Source organism: Lissotriton vulgaris, chromosome 6 (assembly GCF_964263255.1).
Source record: "Lissotriton vulgaris chromosome 6, aLisVul1.2, whole genome shotgun sequence".
NCBI lineage: Eukaryota > Metazoa > Chordata > Amphibia > Caudata > Salamandridae > Lissotriton > Lissotriton vulgaris.
Window position 1 is genome coordinate 1,292,651,081 of NC_141694.1, and position 19,689 is coordinate 1,292,670,769.

The following is a 19,689-nucleotide window of genomic DNA, read 5'->3' on the forward strand; positions in this document are numbered from 1 at the left end:
CTAGGATTTCTCTGGTAACATACTGTGTTACACCTGACTAACCGTAAGGAGGATTAATCACAGTATGAACATGCCAAGTCACTGTCCATTTGACACAGCAATACACAGTTGGAGGACCCATACCATTAATAAATATATAGCGGGAAAGAGTGTAAAACACTAGATTATCATGTTATGGCAGGCTGTCATTTATCCCACACCGCAAGAGTTACACTAGGCCTGTAGACTATGAAGTTAAAAGGCATGAGAGGCAGCTGAGAATACCAGCTCACCAAGTTGTTAGACCTGGCAAAATGTCCTTTCTCTCATCCATCTCATGTTCTCTCCTTACATCCCTACCTCTGGCCCCAAGCACCTTATCAAAATTCAGTCAAATTATCCACTGAAACGTCACAGCAGATGACCCTACTGTGCTCTTGAGCTAGGTCACCCACAAATAAAGACAAGTTTACAATCCTGAACGATGACTAATCCAGCATAGGAACGATTCAAATAACACCATTAAATTATTACTTGGAATCAGGAGTTATATATTGTAAGTGCATTTTTCAAATTAAAAGTGCGAGTGGGATCATATTTTTCTTCTTTGAAAATATAAACAAACCCAAAACATGCACACTTAAAATTTGGAAAACACCAATACTCTTTTAAAAACAAAACTAAGCATAAACAGAATGAAAAGAGTTCTCTTTTTAATAAAGCACAAATTTAGAAAAAGCATTAAACCATGACAAACCACCGAATACTAGCGGTAGTCTTACTGGTAACTCAGAATTGTCCTCACTGAAAGGTCTGTGGAGACAGCTCACTATCTCATGCAGAGTCCTTTCCATGCCCTGATGATGGATACTTTCAGAATAACAAAAAAACAGGGGGGGGGGGGGGGGGGAGGATGCAAAACTGGTTTCTCATGTGATTTTAAACAAAAAAAGCCCTTTAAAAACTGCATAGTCTCAAGCAAACATAAATGGGATTGTTAAGAATGGAGTGCAACAAAATTACTGCAATACGAATGTGAAGGATTTCATCATTTTCAACAATTCTTGGGCAGTAGAAACTTCATGTTGTCTACAGTGCCCTGTGATCGGCTGAAAAGATGCCAATAAGAAATGTTGATGCACTTGCTCTCTTGGATTAAGTGAATGCAGGGGGATGATTGAGTATTGACAGGAGAGGTATTCCTTTAAGCCCTGTGTGGAGTACAATAACGGGGTCAGCTCTACATCATCAGAGATGCCATAGATATCAGTTCAGTCCAGTTGACTGGTTCTCGCGACTAGATGGCCAGTGTAATATTACCAACTGATGGACACCTCCGGGTAATTACACAGCAGAACACCTGGGGACTAGCCAGTATAGGTGCACTGGCAGAAAGTGTGGATGTGTAGTCTGTGACTACTAGTGTAGTTGCCTAACTCTCTTTTCTTGGACATCTTATTATATATTTCTCTATTAGAGCGGTGCTCCATTTACCTGCGTCACAGCCAGGTGAGGTGGAGTTGTTCTCTCCTACAAATTAGGTAAGCGCGAGGCCATCATTTGAATGACACATGGGTGTTTAAATAATCAACACCCTGGGTGAAACAATAATTGGTATATAGTCACCCCTAGCTGGTAAAGAGTTGGCAAACAGCAGCCATCCAAACACTAATGATTTTCTGTTTATATTCTGTCTGTCTTTTCATGTATCTGATTTCGTTCATCCTGCACATCCGGATGAAGGAATATGCTACTTACCAGTTTGCATCTGTTCTTGGCATGTAGGGCTGCTGACATTCATATCTGTGCATAGATCGCCGCCTAGTGTTGGGTCCGGATGATTGCACATTGTTGTCCAGGAAGAGTCTTCGAAGTATCACGAGATAGGTGGCTCCTCCCCTGTACTACAGTGCGCATGGGCATCCTCTCCATTCCCAGATTGTTTTTCGCCATTGTGGCAGAGATGGAGTGTAATACTGAAAGTGATGACCATGCCTGAAAATGATTCTGAGTGCTACAGCTGCGACAGGCACCGGGGAGGAGGGTGGGCGATATGAATGTCAGCAGCCCTACATGCCAAGAACAGATGCATACTGGTAAGTAGCATATTCCGTTCGAGGCATGTGGGCCGCTAAATTCATATCTGTGCATAGAATAAATAGCAGTTACCTCCTTAGCGGCGGTTGCCCGTGCCAGCTGCAGCAGTCTGAAAGAGAGTTCTGAGAACAGCTTGTCCTACAGTGGCTTGCTGTTTGGAGTGTACATCTGCGCAGTAGTGTTTGGTAAATGTATGTATGGTGGACCATGTGGCTGCTCTACATATATCCTCTAGAGGAATGTTACCTAGGAAAGCCATGGATGCCCCTAGCTTGCGTGTGGAATGCGCTCTTGGGGGAACTGTTAAAGTGCGATTAGCCTTTTGATAACAGATCTGTATGCATTTAACAATCCATCTGGCTATACCTGATTTGGAAATAGGGTTGCCTTTGTGTTGTGGAGAGAAGGCAACAAACAGTTGTTTAGTTTTTCTAAAGTCTTTTGTCTTGTCGATGTAATACAGGAGAGCTCTTTTGACATCTAAGGTGTGCAGTGCCCGGTCTGCCACTGAATCTGGGTTTGGAAAGAAAACTGGCAGTTCTATGGTTTGATTAATGTCGAACTGCGAGATTACCTTAGGCAGGAATTTGGGGTTGGTGCGCAGCACTACCCCATTAGCATGAATTTGTAGGAAGGGCTCTTGAATTGTTAGGGCTCGAAGCTCACTGACTCTTCGTAGCGATGTGATGGCTATCAGAAAAGCCACTTTCCATGTAAGAAACTGTATCTCACAAGAATGAAGAGGCTCAAAGGGTGGCCCCATGAGCCTGGTGAGAACGACGTTTAGATTCCAGACAGGCGAAGGAGGGTGTCTGGGAGGGATCACTCTTTTGAGGCCTTCCAAGAAGGCTTTAATGGCAGGCACTTTGAAGAGGGAAAGATGCTGCCTGTTTTGAAGATAGGCTGCCATGGAGGCCAAATGTATCCTAATGGAACTATACGCTAGATTGCATCGATCTAGATGCAGCAAGTAACATATGATGTTTTGCGTGGACGCATCTAGCGGATTAATGTAATTGTTGGAACAGTAGATGACAAAAGGTTTCCATTTGGCTGCATAGCACGCCCTAGTTGTAGGCCGCCTTGCCTCTTTGATGATGTTCATACAGTCAGGGGGCAAGTTGAGGTAGCCAAACTATGACCTCAGGAGCCAAATCGCAAGGCTCAACTGTAGCGGATCTGGGTGCTGAATGTCTCGATGGCTCTGAGTGAGGAGACTGGGCGTGAGGCGCAGCCGTTGGTGAGGCACCACTGAAAGTTCCAGGAACGTGGTGTACCAAGCCTGCCGTGCCCACGTTGGAGCAACCCGTATGAGCGTCATGGAGTGCTGCCGCAGTTTGCGCGCCACTAGCGGTATGAGTGGGGCTGGGGGAAAAGCGTACGCAAATCTGCCTGACCAGTTCATCCATATCGCATTGCCCTGAGACTGCGGGTGTGGGAAACTGACGGCGAAGTTTTGGCATTTTGCGTTCTCTTTTGTGGCGAAGAGGTCGATCTCTGGATGACCCCACTGCTGGAAATATGGTAGGAGCACTGAGGGGTGAATCTCCCACTCGTGCATCTGATGACTGTGTCTGCTGAGCAGGTCCGCCATCTGGTTGTCTTTGCCCGGGAGATGTTCCGCCATGAGGAAGATGTTCCACATGCTCTGGGCTAGGTGAGATAGCTGCGGGGAGTGTGTGCCTCCCTGTTTGTGGATGTAATACATGGCAGTCATGTTGTCCGTCCGGATCAACACGACCTTGTTGCACAGGTGCAACTTGAACGCTTTCAGTGCCATGAAGATTGCCATCAGCTTCAAAAGATTGATATGCATCTTTTGCTGCTGTGCCGTCCATAGTCCTTGCACAGTGTTATGGAGGACATGCGCTCCCCAGCCCTGGAGAGATGCGTACGTCGTCAGCACTATCTGTGGGACAGGCTCTTGGAACGGTCGTCCCCTGCAAAGGTTTTGTGGATTCCACCAATGCAGAGAGTTGCATGCAAGACCGGTCACCAACACTAGGTCTTTCAGATGCCCATGAGCCTGGTTCCACTGTCGAGCTAAGCATTCTTGAAGGGGACGCATGTGCAGCCTCGCGTGCGGGACTATGAATATGCAGGAGGCCATCATACCGATCAGCTGCATGAATACTTGCGCTGGGAGCGATTGTTGAGGCCTGAACTTCTGAATTAGCAGCTGCATGCTGTTGACTCTGGCAGAGTTTGGCTGCGTTGTTGCCGTTAGAGTGTTTAATGTTGCCCCTAGGTACTGTTGCACATGAGCGGGCCGAAGGTGCGACTTTTGGTAGTTTAGTGAGAATCCTAGACTATGTAGGAGGTGAATTGTGCGCGACATGTGGCTGCCACACTGCTGGGCCGACTTTGCTTGAACAAGCCAGTCGTCCAGGTAGGGATAGACATGGATGTGTTGTCTCCGAAGGTGCGCAGCCACAGTTGCTAAGCACTTGGTGAACACTCTGGGGGCAGTGGTGACCCCGAAAGGCAGGACCTTGAATTGGTAATGCTGATTGTTGATGGTGAATCTGAGATATTTCCTGTGACTTGGGTGAATGGGAATGTGGAAATATGCATCCTTGAGGTCCAGGGTTGCTAGGAAGTCGCCCTGACTGAGAAATGGAAGGACCTGCTGTAAGGTTAACATATGAAAGTGTTCTGACAGTATGTATTGGTTGAGGGGTCTGAGGTCTAGAATGGGCCGCAGGGAACCGTCCTTTTTTGGGATTAAGAAGTACAGAGAGTACACCCCTGTACCTTGCTCTTTTGCAGGCACGAGCTCTATTGCCCCTTTTTGCAGCATGGAGAGTACTTCTTGCTGCAATAAGTGCATGTGCTCTGCGGACATAGGACGGTGCCTTGGGGGTATGTTGGGGGAGTGGAGGTTAGTTCTAGACAATAGCCGTATTGGATAAGTTGTCTCACCCACCTGTCTGTGGTAATGCCTTCCCAGACTGGCAGGAACTGCTGGAGTCTTCCCCCGACAAATGTTAAATGGACGGGGGACAGTGACAAGGTGTCACTGTTTGTTGGGAGCGGACGATCTGGCATTGTTATTTCCACGTCCTCTGCCCTTGGTGCTGCTCCCACGATATCCACCCCTGTTATTTTTTGTATAGGTGGTTTGCGTGCTCCCTTTGCTGTACTGGGCTTGCTGTAAAGCTTGTCCTCTAGAGGCTCCCCTAGTACCGGAGCAACAAAAGGAACTGCCCCGAAACTGCTGTGATTGCAGAGCCCCCATGGATTTTGCCGTCTCAGTGTCCTTTTTAATTTTTTCGAGGGTTGTGTCTACCTCGGGACCAAAAAGGAAGTCTGGGTTAACTGGCAGGTTGAGCAAAGGTGTTTGAATCTCTGGTTTAAACCCAGAGATGCGGAGCCAGGCGTGACGTCTCAACATTACACTAGTGTTAATGGCCCTAGCTGCCGTGTCTGCCGCATCCAGTGCACATTTGATGGATGCATTAGAAATTAACTTCCCCTCCTGTATGATCATTTCTGCACCCTCTTTGTAAACATCAGGCAGGTGTTGCAACAGCTGTTCTAACCTGTCGTAGTGAGCCCTATCGTATCTAGCCAATAGGGCCTGTGCATTTGAAATCCTCCAAATATTAGCAGCCTGTGCTGCCACCCGCTTTCCTGACGCCTCCAAGATCTTTGATTCCTTGTCCGGAGGAGGAGCATCACCACTAGTTTGCGAGTTTGCCCTCTTGCGTGCATTGGCCACTACGAGGGAGTCCAATGGGAGCTGGCCTTTGATGTAGGTGGGGTCCACTGGAGCAGGCCTATACTTTTTTTCAATCCTAGGGTTGATAACCCTTGCCTTTGTGGGCTCTTTGAAAATGTCCGCAGCATGTTTGAGGACTCCTTTTAGCATAGGCAACGTCTTTATGGATCTTTCAAAGGTGGAGAAAGTATCAAATAAGAAATCTTCTTCCACAGGTTCTACGTGCATTTCCACGTCATGGTTGAGGGCTGCCCTTTCTATCAAAGCGTTAAACGCCGCCGTGTCTTCAGTAGGCGAGGTTTTGACATTGTAAGACTGAGTGTCCGGTGCAGCTTGTGGATCATCAGGGTCTACAGCATCAGTCCATTGCTGAGGTTCTTCCTGATCAGTGTCAGTCTGATAAGTGAAGGCCGTCTGACCGTATTCATAGCCCACATCCTCCTCGCTTTGCGCTGGAGAATATGCCATTTGTTGTGAATAGCTCTCAACATGTTCAAAGAGAACTGATGAGGTGGTTGAGTCTTTTTTTCGTTTAAGAGGGATTTTATACGCCTCCAAGGGATGTTCAGGTGCGATCTTCCGTTTATGGATGGTGAGCCTGCCCGATTCCGTGTCGATGAAGAGTTTTGACTGGTTGTCATACGAGGATTCTTGGAACACAAAACCCTCAGGGTAGACCTCGAAGGCGCGGACACTGTCTTGGATGGGTCGGTGCTTTTGTGGTGCTCGAGATGCTTGGCCCGAGCCGTCGGTGGCAGACCGTATTTAATTGGAGGGTGACCTGTGAACGGGCCGACCTTCTTAAAGCTTGCCGTAGTGTTCGATCCGAGCTGCTTCGGCGACTCACTAGCATGCTTGATTCCTTGCGTCGACTCGAGCTCACGGTGCATAGCATGCATGGCCTTGGGCGTCGATGCAACATGCTGCTTCGGGTCAGTTTTGGTCTTCGACTCGAGAGCTTTGCCCAGTAGCGGTTTGAACGCTGAAATCTTCGGCTCGACAGCCTTTTTGGTCTGGAGACCTTTGGTCTTGTCGCCATGCTTGGGTGTCGACGTTGACTGCGTCGAGTTGACGTGCTTGACTGTAGAGCCTGGCTTCGGCGCCCCGGTCTTCGAGGCGGCGCCCCCTTTCGACCCCAAGGGTTGCCGACAGTCTTCGACTTGACTGGCGTCGACGTGTCTGATGGCGTCGATCCGATGACCACTTTTAGTAGTTTCGGTTTCGATTTTGGCTCTGTAGGTTTCGGTTTCGATTTTGAAAGATCGACCGATGGCTCCTTTGAAGTATTCTTAGCCAGGCCTGGACGCGGGGCTATAGAATGTGGAGTAAGATCTTGGCTAAGGCCTTCCGGCGATGCCTCGACGTGAGCCGCAGGGAGCGTATTGTCAGTAGTAGGCCCCGCTACTGCGGTTGGGCCTGGCTCATCACTGGAGTCGTCATCGACGGCCCCGATGGCCTCTTCGTCGTCCCCTACCTCAACGACGTCTTCTTCATGGACGTAGTCCTCATCCTCTTCGTCCACATCGAAGTTGGAGTCATGCACCGACGCTGGGTCCGACTGCTCGTCAGGATCTTCTTCGTCGGCGCCTTCTTCGTCACCGGCCTCAAAGATGTTGACCGGCTCGGGCGCCGACTTCTGCGCTGACTGTCTTGCTGCGCGTCGAACTCGAAGCGTCTTCTTGGACCGGAACTTCGAGCAGGCCATACAGCTGGCCTCGTCGTGGTCCGGGGATAAACATTTATTGCACACTGGGTGCACATCAATGTGAGGGTATTTAGAATTGCAGACGGGGCATCGTTTGAACGGGCTCCGTTCCATCGTCGTCGTAGTTTGGGCCTTTGGTGTCGAAAGTCAAAAACTGCCTTTGACGTCCGGTTCGAAGAACTGGAGAAAAACAGGCACCGAACGAGACAATACCGACGCCTCGAAGGCCTTTTGGCCTTAGTAAAGAGTTATAACAAAGTTTCCGAACTGGAGTCGAGAAAGTACATCCGAACCCAATGGCGGAAAAAAACAATCTGGGGATGGAGAGGATGCCCATGCGCACTGTAGTCCAGGGGAGGAGCCACCTATCTCGTGATACTTCGAAGACTCTTCCAGGACAACAATGTGCAATCATCCGGACCCAACACTAGGCGGCGATCTATGCATAGATATGAATTCAGCAGCCCACATGCCTCGAACACATCATTAGAAAGAAGAATGGAAACATATGAAATACCCAGTTGATATTTAAATGCAGAAACATGTTGACCTTGTACTTTATATAGTAGATATTTGTTTAAACTACTAGACTATCGCACTGGTTTTATTATCTTGGAAGCAGAAAGGTATTTATTAAACATATTTTCCTCTTTTCTCTCCAATTTTAACTTTATTGACTATCTTTCTCATTTTCACATTTTTTCACGCACTGCTGTATAGTTACTTCCACTTGCTCATATACTTTTAGCTCACTGTAATACCCATTGCACAACTGAAATCAATGTTTGAATGGGCGCGAGCAATTACCCTTCCTGGTGAGAAGGATCCCAGATGATGACAAGGGCGGTATCGGTCGTAAACTGATGAGTATTTTTCACAAACGGAAAGTATCCAGCTGATCTAGTGTCATTATTCTCCTAAGTCAGTTACATGTCTAGTCGATAGAGTGTGCTTGTTTGACCCACAGCTACTTTGTGTTTGCTGTAAGTATTGTACTTGGGGGTTGTAGCTGTGCCAGGTCGGTAAACATCCCCTTGGACCCTCCTCTTCACTGTTTTGTTTATAGATACACTGTGGTATTCACTGAACTGTCTTTCAGCTAGTAAGAATTACTCAGTTTGTTCAGTCCATTCTGATGTTGTGGTAGCCAGTCAGATGGATGTAGCTCCTAATTAATTATAATAGGCTATGTGGCAGCCAACCTGAATGGATGCGGCTCTTCATATGTTTCTAAGACGCTTGTAGGAGAAGTGTGGCTCAATGGTTAGAGCGGCAGACCCGGATGCAGAGGTCCAGCCCGGGACCAGGGTTCAATTCCCCGCCTCGGCGGGTCTTGGGCTCAAAATTCCACGGACCTGATAATTCTCGCCTCGGTGCCTATTCTAATCATAGACTCCCACTCTGCAACTCTGGGCAATAGCTTGCTTAATCTCCACGGCCCCCACAACGCTAAGGATGCCTGGCCTTCACACTGGGGGTGCCCAGGAGTGGACGCCTCACCCGGAAAGCCTGGACGGGTTCCACAGCGGTATTCGTACAAGCGCCTTGAGACCCTTGTGGGTGAGTAGTGCGCTATACAAGTAACAATTTACAATTTTATAGGCCCAAAAAGGGAAGATGTGAGCGATTCATGCTGTAATGCACAATTACATTCACCAGTTTCTTTTGTCTGGAAAAACAACAAAAATGGCAGAACCATCTCAAATCCACAACAGCAAAGAAGACATAAAAAAGGGCAGCATCCACCTACTTCTGGGAAGGGAAGTCCAAGCATACAAGGGCAAGTGAGGCATAGGCAAAGCAATGGTGAACCCTGCTTCCCTTCAGGTACGTTGGCAGGTGAATCAGTCCTTTCTCAAACCCAGAAGAATATGTCAAGCAAGAAATGGATGGGTCTGACATTGAAGGCTCAGTAAAGAAAAGCTGAAAACATCATGGAGGCTGGACGTTAAGAAAGAAAGTAACTTCTTTGAACTATTCAAAATCAACAAACTGACCATTAGAATAAACATCTGTATACTATCACAATGTCCACGCAGCACAACAACAAAAAATGCCAACACAAGGCACCTTATTGATGCAGATTTTCAGGCAAATAGATTTGCAATTGACGTTATTCCAAATATTTTGTTTACATTTCATAATAAAAAATAGTTAGAAGCTTACTTCTTTTTCTGGGTACAATAAGTCAAAGAGCTTCATGACAGGAAGGAAGTCAGCCAGTGCATTCTTCTGGATGCTGCCCGAGATGAACTGCAGCAAAACCCACATCAAATGATCTCTGCCTTTGATTAGGCCTCTTCCTGCCAACTGAAAAGACACATTTAAGTGCACACAAATAAAAGACATTACTGTGGATATTATTTTACCCTCTTTACAAGTTTCTCCAGTTTGACGTTTCCTCGGTCCACCATATTGTGGCAACAGACAGATGTGGTGAAGGATTGAGTCAAGGCCAACCAAAAATTACATCCAGCTTAGTGTTACAATGAGTTTTCTTCTCTTTGCTAAATCATAGCTTTCTTTCTCCCACCCATGTCTGATCACAATTCTATTGTCCAGCAAGAAGGCACGTCTTGCCAAAGTGGTACTGTCCAGTAAGGAGGCTAGTACCAATTGTCTGCACTGAGGCAACACAACGTTTTAACATTGGGCATCCACTATAGGCCTCAGCATGTTAAGTATTAGTCTTTCAATGATGTAGTAGTCACAACTGCCATTACCCACAGATGGACTTTGCAGTCAATACCAAGCAGATATTGCGGAAAGCCATTTTCCATATTGGCTCAAAGTACTGAGACATCCACTACTATTTTTAGATTTTTACCTTAATTACACCGTTGTTCTACAAAGAACTTAAGGTCAAGCCAGCATACCTACAATGTACAACGTTTGATTATAATACAAGTAAGGGTTTTAAGATAATTTTAAGCACTATATTTGCAATGTGCTTTAATGTTTAACACAGGCACAACTTTAAGTTGAGATGAGGTTTAAGGGTCTGAAGCATCGCTCAATTTATGAATAGATGTGTAACCATTGCCTGTCTGGTGATATTAAAGGGTAACTTACAAGGAATAATATATTTAAAGTTGCTTAAGCTTTGCTTTGAGTGATAAAGAGACAATTCCAAAGACACTTATTAGTATTGATATCGATAAGGCTTTTTATAAGATAGGTTAGCTTTTTTTATGCACACTCTTATGCAAGTACTAGGCTGTTTTATCCATCCCATTACCAATTGCGTGACAACTGTATCATGCTTCTTTCATATGTTATTTTAGTGATTTGAAATTAATTGGAGCGCTGAAGGAAATGGGTTTATGGAGCTCCAAATAGATTACATATAAAATAGTGAAGGTTAGACAGAGGTATAAACAATGAGCACCTTTCAAACTTACCTCCTGGGAGAACGTACATACACCAAACTTCTTTGAATGGCCTACCCATACCATTGTTTACAAAGTATGTGAACAATATTCATAAAGTTCTCAGCTCCTTTGCATAAAGCGTGCGAAAGATGGTAAAGCTATCAAACGGTGTGCTTTTGGGCCAAACCAAGAATGTTAGATTCTAGGTTTCCAAAACCGAAAAATTATCATTTGGCCTTCTGCTTGAAAGCCTTGCATGTAGAGTAGAAAAACGTCTATGTTGTGTTGATATGAGATGCTAGTTTGAGGCCTGTTACCGCATACTTCATTTTTTTTTTTTTTTTTTTTAAATATGTTTTTATTGCAGGAATCAGTACAACAATACAGTAACGACCAGCATCATATTATAGCCCACCTTTACAAGTTATAGCCCATCGACCCCCTTCCATAGCATTGCTATACAGCCAAGCAGCCCATATCCCTGGGGTTGGGCGGCGAATGTAGCTGGGGCCAGTAGGATGCAGGAGCTGGTCCGGATAACACACTGTCCGTCATCTGCTTTTCTAAACAAACCCCAACCCCCAAAAAGATACCCCCCCCTCAAACTCCCAGTCATTGTGGAACTCCCTCCTCCCCCCCCCCCCACCATCAGCGCCAGGGAGCTTATCACTTTAGGATCCTCTGCTTGACCCACGGGGAAGGTAATAGTGCTGTTACTGCTAGTGTCTAGCGGGACTCTGGTCTAGTTGCTTCTTCGCTTTCGGAGTCGCTGGGGGCACAATAATCCCTGAGGGCCTGTACCAGCGTTTCCCATTCTAACGCGGCCTCCTGCGCCTTCTCATTGCTTTGCCTCCAAGCCAACTGATATCGCAGCGCGCTCTCACCCGCCGCCCATTTCAAAAGTTCACCGTGCCATCTGCCGCCCGTAGGACCAGCACGTGCCTTCCAGTTCCTGGTCACCTCTCGCTTAGCCAGTAGGAGCCCCAGATCTATAAATTTACTGGTGATTTTATTCCGGGGGGTATGGGGGAACCAGTGCAATAGCCCTACCGCCGCATCGAACGATAAGTGCCTCCCCGTCACTCCTTCCAAAGTCGCCGCCACCTCCTGCCAGTAGGACGTCAATCCTGGACAGGCCCATAGCATGTGTAGGAGGTCCGCCTCCTGAGCCGGGCACCTAGGGCATTCCGCCGAGGCCGTGGCAAAATAACGCCTGATCTTAACCGGGGTCAGGTACGCCCTATGGAGAACATAGTAGTGGACCAGTTGGAAACGGGCGCTACGTGTACCCTTCCATGCTCGCCTCACCAGCTGGGACCAGGTCGTCTCCGGGATCTCCCTACCGATGTCCTCTTCCCAGCGGGACTTCAGTGTGGTGAGAGGGACCAACCCCTCGGTAATCAGCCTGCCGTAAAGGCAAGTGACCGCCTTCAATGTGCCCGCCGACATCATTACATATTGGCACACCTGAGACAATTGAGGCTCCTCTAGTCCGTTTCGCCAGTGCGCCTGTATTACTCGCACAATGGCCGAGTGCAGCAGAAATTCGCCCCGGGGGATCCCAAAGCGGTCAATGAGATCCTGAAAGGACAGGAGCACTCCGTCCTCATACAGGTCCCCGACGAGCTGTAAACCCGAATCCTCCCAGTCCGCCAGTCGCGACCAGTCTCCTCCGTGTGGGAGGGCCGTCAGCATCCCCAACGGTATTTCAGGTGCATATGGGGTTCGCAGGTGACCCCTGTTATGAGCCCGATTCCAACAGAGTCGGATAGTCCGCTCCTCCATCGACAGGTCCCGAAGGGCTAAACGCTGTCGCAGCGCGATAAAGGAGAGGACGTGCCTTGCCATACCCGTCCCTCTACCGTCTTCCGGGCCTCTGAACTCCCTGGCTATCTCCTGGGTGTATGTCTGGAGCTGCACCGCAAGGTAATACTTCTCAAAGTCCGGCACAGCGAGCCCCCCCTCGTCCTTCGGCCTCATCAGGGTATTGAGGGCCACCCGCCGCCGGCCCGTGCCCCAAAGGAACCCTACCACCATAGAACGCAAGCGGCGAAACGTAGCCGGTGGGACCCAGATCGGCAAAGTCCGAAAATAATACAATAGTCGGGGGAGTGCCACCATTTTGAGCAGGGCGATGCGTCCTGCCACGGAGAGCGGCAGCGTGGCCCAAAAATCCATGCTGCCTCGGAGTGCTCGTATGCAACGGGCAATGTTCCCGTCTAGGAGGTCGGGCTGGTCGTGGTACACAAATACCCCAAGGTATTTAAAGCAGTCGGGTTCCCATCTGATCTCCTTATGTAGCGCCGGAGTGGGGGCACCCCTACGCATCGGGAAGAGGCAGGTCTTAGACCAGTTCACTCGTAGGCCTGAGACGTCTCCGAACTCCGTTAGCGCTAATTCCGCTCCCCGGAAAGCGTCGACCGGATCCTCCAGGAAGAGCAACAGGTCGTCCGCATAGAGCGAGACGTAATGTGGGCCCGCCGCTGTCCATAAGCCCGTATAATGGGCTCCCGAACGAAGATGCATCGCTAGTGGCTCCACCGCTAGTGCAAAAAGAAGCGGGGATAAGGAGCACCCTTGCCGCGTGCCACGCTCCACCGGATACCGCGATGAAATCAAAGTGCCCGATCTAACCCTGGCTGAAGCGGAAGCGTAGAGAACTGCTGTCCATTTGATAAATCCCTCCCCGAGGCCGAATTTCCGCAAGACCGCGCTTAAGTAGTCCCACTCCAGGCTATCAAACGCCTTCTCCAGGTCCACCGACAAAACTACCGGGGACGGGGCGTCCACGAATGGTTCCCCAAGCAAGCGAAACAACCTTCGGATGTTCATGGTCGTGTTTCGCCGTGGGATGAAACCGGCTTGGTCCTCGTGTACTAGGGAGCTCATATGTCCTAACAGCCTCAAGGCCAAGATGCTGCTCAGTATTTTGTAGTCCACCGTCAGCATTGAGAGGGGACGGTAGGACCCCGGGTCAGACGAGTCTCGGCCTGGCTTGAAAAGAGGAACCACCAACGCCTCACACATCGAGCCGGGGAGGCGACCCAGCCTCTTCGCCTCCCTGTAGACCACCAGCAAGCGAGGGGCCAGGAGGTCAGCATAAGCAGCATAGAACTCCACCGGCAGGCCATCTAGGCCCGGGGTCTTGTTCCTCGCCATCCGTTTGATGGCCCCACGGATCTCCCCCAAGCCAATGTCAGATCCCAGGGTGTCTGCCACTTCCTGTTCCACTGTGCGGAGTTCCAGCGGGCTAAGATAGTTATCAAGCCGGTCCGGATCACGCGCGGAGCGACTGCGGTATAAGCATTCGTAATAATGCCGGAAGCAATCAAGAATCTCCGGCTGGGTGCACACCTCGGTCCCATCCGCCCTACGCATCCTAGTCGTCGTTTGGGACTGGCGCGTAGGGTTGGCCAACCACGCCAGTAACGCGCTCGATCTGTCGCCCTCCGCTATAGATCGGACCGTGTAGGCCTTATAATCGAAACAGCGGAGCCGTTCGACCTCCACCGCCACCTTCTCCCTCGCCTCTACCGTTCGTGTTTGCAATTCCGGGTGTCCGGGTCGGCTAATTTCGAGCTCGCGGAGCGTTCGGTCCGCTGCGTCTAAATCAGCCAAGATAACACGCCGCATGCCCACCTTCTTAGAGATACAGTACCCCCTCACCACCACCTTGAAAGCGTCCCATTCGAACGCCCTAGTACTCGCGGAGCCGCCGTTGGATGCAAAATAATCCGTGATTCTCTCCCCCAGGTCTGCCTTGAAGACACTGTCCTCGAGGATCTCGGGGCGCATCTTCCAGGTGGGTACCGCCGGCGTCCCAGGGAACCAGCGAATGTCCAGCAGTAGGGGGTTATGGTCCGAGATGGTTCGCGATAAATACTCCGATCGGACCGCTGCCGAGACTAATTCGGACGAACCAAGAAAGCCATCCAGTCTGACATGCAGCTCATGAAGGCTCGAAAAGTACGAATAATCTCTAGACGCGGGGTGATGCGCCCTCCAGATGTCCGTCAAACCCCAGCGGGTCTGCCAATCTTGACGGCCCTTAGCCGTCCGCCGGACCGGGGAATCGGGGAGCGGGGGATGCGAGCGGTCTATGTCTACGTCAACCACGGAGTTAAAGTCTCCCCCCAGTAGGAGGGGGCCGGCGAAGAAGTGGGCCAACGAGCCCGATAACCTAGAAAGGAAGGCAGTCTGGTCCACATTAGGGGCATACACACAGCAAACATTCAAGTCCCTCCCTCCTAGCGTGCCTGATATGGCCACGAAACGCCCCTCTGGGTCTAACACTGTCCTCGTGACCTGGAAGGGGACTCCTGCCCTGATCCATATCAGCGCCCCCCTGGCATAAGCAGAGTACGCCGTGGAAAAGACCTGCCCTCGCCATCTACGCTGAAGCGCCGCCCCTTCCGCCTTGTTCAGATGCGTTTCCTGCAGCAGCGCCATTTGCACTCCCCTACGCACTAAATAAGCGTGGACCCTGTGACGCCTGGACATAGTGTGAAGCCCCCTCACGTTCCAAGTAATACATTTCAAGTTAGCAACATCAACCATTGTCCCAAAGTGTTCGTGCACAGTCCCCCCGTCCGGGTCCCCACAAAGAAAAAACATCAATCCTCCCAGCGCTGACGGCGGCCATTTTCCCCAACCAGAACCAAACCCCCCAAAAACCAACAAGACCCCCTCCCAACCACCCCAGAACAGGACCCAAACTGCACCATCTAGATCCCATCCAAACTGCTACGAAGAACAACCCCGAGAACCCCACTAGCCCTACGGTCGCCACCGTAGGAAGGCCTTATGGGCCAGGTGCGGGCTGAGCGGAGGCAACGGGCCCTCGTCGCCCAGGCCACCAGGACTATAATAAGCCACCCCTGTGTCAAAAAACTTTCGGGGCTAGAGCATAAGCCTCCCAACCCTCCCTCTTCCATTGCCAGCAATATAGAACGGCAGCCGCCTCCCCCCTGCCGGGCCCCCACCCAAAACAAGGCAACCTATTCCATTACCCTTGTCCGTCCAAAAGGTCCTCTACCGATTTCGGTGTGATCACCGGTGTGTGGGTACTGTCTGCCACTGAGTCTTCCGAGTCCGATGGTGCCCCCTGAGCACCCGGGTTTTCTTCCTCCTCTTCGATGTCATCGCCCCTTGCTCCCGACAGTTCCGACAGAACTTCCAACACTCCTCTCCGCTCAGATGATGTCTCCGCTGTCGAGGGTCCTCCCGTGCGGCCGCGGCGGTTTCTGACCCTTTTAGATCGCCTCCTTTGTTCCGGCTCCTCCGCCTGATGGGTCGAGGCGTTATAACCATCCTTCCCCGTTCGGTATAGTTCGAGCAAGTCACAGACCTCCTCCGGGGTGTCGAAGAACTGGGTTTTGTCATCGACAATGACTCGGAGCCTCGCGGGGAATAGGAGTGAATATTGGATGCCCTCACTCCTGAGTTCACGTTTAATCGCCAGGAAGGAGAACCGCTTGCGCTGCGTCTCGTAGGTATAGTCAGGGAAGATATTCACCTGACTGTTTGCAACCTGGAATGGGCCATTGTGTCTGGCGGCATTTAGGATCAGGTCTCTGTCCCGGAAATGTAGCAACCGCGCCACCACCGGCCTCGGGGCTCGTCCCTGCTGTGGGGGCCGCGCTGGAACTCTGTGGGCCCGTTCTAGAGTGTAAAAGGAGGACAGGCCCTCCGGGACCACCGTGTCTCGGAGCCAGGTCTCCAAGTAGCGCACCATATCGCCTTCCTCGACCTTTTCCGGCAGGCCCACTACCCGAATGTTATTCCTCCTGTTTCGGCCTTCCGCATCCTCCGCCCTCCGTTCGAGGGTCTCGATCCGGGACATGGCATCCTTTATCGTCGCAGCCAGGGTTCTCTGCGCCGGTTCGATAGACTTCACCGTGCTCTCCACCTCCTTGACCCGGTCGGAGAGTTTACCGTGGTCTGCCCTAAGGAGGCCCAGGCCAGTCGCCACCTGGGCAATGTCCTGTTGTAGGGCCGACCGAGTTGCCTCTATGGCTTCCAGTACGCGGTCGAATTGTTGTTGGAGTGGTGCGCCACCAGGTCGTTTAGGATCTCCATGTTCTTCCTTGTCCTGGGCCTCAGAGTCCGAGGTGGCCTGGCTGGATCCCTTGGCTCCTTTAGGTTTCCCCATGCTGCCAGGGGCTCTCCGCAAAGGTCCCGGAGTAGGCGCCTCCGTGTGCAAGTGCCCAGCACGACTTTCCCGGGATTCCGCCCTCAAGTCCGGAATGGGCGATCTCCTTCTCCAGAGCCTGTGGAGACTCCGCCGTTTCGGCTCACGCCACCGCCACGGCGTCCGAGGGCACCGATAAGGGGGCGGAGACACCCGTCTCCGAGTCGGGCAGGCCCGTTCACCCACTATAGCTCCGGGGCAAGGGCCACCAACTCTCCCGGTTGTCCTGTGGCGCCCGAGTGTCGCGCCATCCATGTAGTTGGGGTGGCCAGGAACTCGCGGCTAGTTGCGGAGTCGCGGTGCAGATCACCGCCTGGGTCTGAGTGCACCCGTGCCCGGGGCCCTCTAACGCGTGGGCACCCGCCCGGTCGTCCAATCGAGTTATGGTTCCGCTGTAGAGGGTCCGAACCAGCCAATGTCCAATGTCTAGAACAACTGAGGCCAATGAAGCCGGGTGCCGGGCGACATCCGCGAGACCTCCCCAACTCCGTAGGTCCGATCAAGGGGACAAAGGGGTCCGGGCGCCATATTGGGTCGCACTCCGCCACTCCGCAAACTTCGGCATTTCTTCAAAGCCACCTCCATTCAAACTCCACCAGGGCCCTCGGCAGGGTGTCGTCGCCTCGCTCAACCGAATGCGGGGTCTGGGGTGCCCCTCAGCCTCCGATATTCAGGATAAATCCGGGCTTAGTCCCGGAGCCGAGCTCTCAGGCGACCATCGCCATCGGCGCCCAAGCCACGCCCCCTTACCGCATACTTCATGTTTATCAATTAATCAATAAAAATAAATGTTTCGGACCTTCTCCTGTTCCTAGACCTAATTCAAATGGAGAAGTGTTGGTAAAACAAAAAATAGGAACGCATTTACTACTTGCCATGAGGAAGCTTCAATTTTGACAATACCTGCTGCGAAACTTAAAAACTGTTTTGAAATAGCTGGGTAGAAACAGCTATTTTTATATTGAGTCACACATGATCTGTCAATGCAATAGTCAATTTCGAATATCTGAACTTAAAATATAAACTAGTAAAAAAGAGAGAGGGCATTAGGAGATACTGAAGGACATGTTTAAGGACATTAATTCCATAATTTCAGGTGGTACACCTGATATTACAAATTAGTTTCAGATGTTGCAGGGTTTGAGGATTTCTGCAGCTATCTTATACAAATCTTTAGTTGATTGTGGCATGACATTTACAAAGATAGAGGAGTGAAGACTTTGATTTAGATGGCATGAGGCACTGGGAATAATGTGTTGAAGGAATAAGTTGAAAGTTGCTGCAGAAGGTTTCTACGAAAAGTTAATCTAAGAAGGATGCATAAGGAACAATTTTCAGCTCCTATTGGTCATTTGTTATGAAGTTTAAATGAGCCCCTTTTTAATCTGATAATGGTTGGTTTTGCAGTTTGCTCGCGGGGACTTTAAAACATTTGTTTTGGTAATGGTGGTGGAAGGTGCATTTATTTTCAGAAGAAATATTTCACTGTCTGGATCTAATTGTACGTGTAAATTCCAAAGTAACCCCTCTTTTGTCCATCTTCAACTAAACTGAGCTTGAATACGTATATGCAATAGCAAAAAAGCGTGATGCTATAGGTCGACAATTGGTTAACTGATGCTTTTATTTAAAAATGAAAAAGTTCAACATCATTTAATATGGAACTCAGTTTATGCTTGGAACACATGATTCAGTGATAAGGAAGTATGTGTTTTAAAAGAAGAAAGCACTTTTGTTTATGCATTTGTCAGCTTTTGCTTGTCTTGGTGTATTTACCCATTTTGCTGTACACTTTCCAGGTTTTGATAAGAAAAATACTTGCTTATCTTAATGAAATTTGATATGGACATAGATTGATTTTATTCTGCTCTTTGAAATTAAATGTTTTTAATGTGAATCAACATGTCTTTAGGTGTTCTGTCTAATCAGTCAATAAACTCAAGGAATAGCAAAGAATAAAAAAATATATGTGTGTGTATATATACACACACACACATATATTCTTTATTAATTGATATATATATATATATATATATATATATATATATATATATACACACACGTCTGATGAACAGATGACCGATCAATGTTAAGAATGTTAATTTTCAGTGCAGGACGCAAGTGAGACTGCCTAGATAGTAGAAGAGCAATAATATATTTTTGTTTTCAGGGTTTACAGTAACAGCAGTACTTGAGTGACTATTGATAACAATTAGCCATTAGTAGTCATAAAAAGGCTCTTGGATATTGATCAGGTGAACATTCAAATACATACTCAGTGGTAATAGAAAAATTACTACAATCAATGTCCTTACCTCATTCTATATTTTAATAATACTATAGTGACACAATATAGAGGTCAGGGCACTGCTGAGAAACAAACTACTATGGACCTATGAATGTTACAACTATCAACCAACCAATTTGGTCTGTCTGGTTTGTCACTGACACCAGAGACACAGCAGGTTATAAATGATTATGAAGAACACGCTCTTGTCAATGTCTTGAAGTGGACTTGGCTTACCAACTAGAATGGTAGAATAAAGACGTCATTAACACCACCCATTCACCAGTAGATGGTTTTTGTGTATTATTGTTTAATCGAGATATTGAAAAAACCCTTATT

The 19,689-nt window shown here is 49.1% G+C and overlaps 1 protein-coding gene across 4 annotated transcripts in view; it reads right to left on the minus strand.

Moving 5' to 3' along the window:
* MED23 (mediator complex subunit 23) overlaps positions 1 to 19,689 on the minus strand; it is a 583,151-nt gene that overhangs the window by 375,637 nt on the left and 187,825 nt on the right. For all 4 annotated transcript variants that reach the window (XM_086927430.1, XM_086927429.1, XM_086927428.1 and 1 more), the window contains one exon: positions 9,669 to 9,812. In XM_086927430.1, the coding sequence (XP_086783556.1) occupies positions 9,669 to 9,812 (144 nt within the window). The remainder of the gene's footprint in view (positions 1 to 9,668; positions 9,813 to 19,689) is intronic.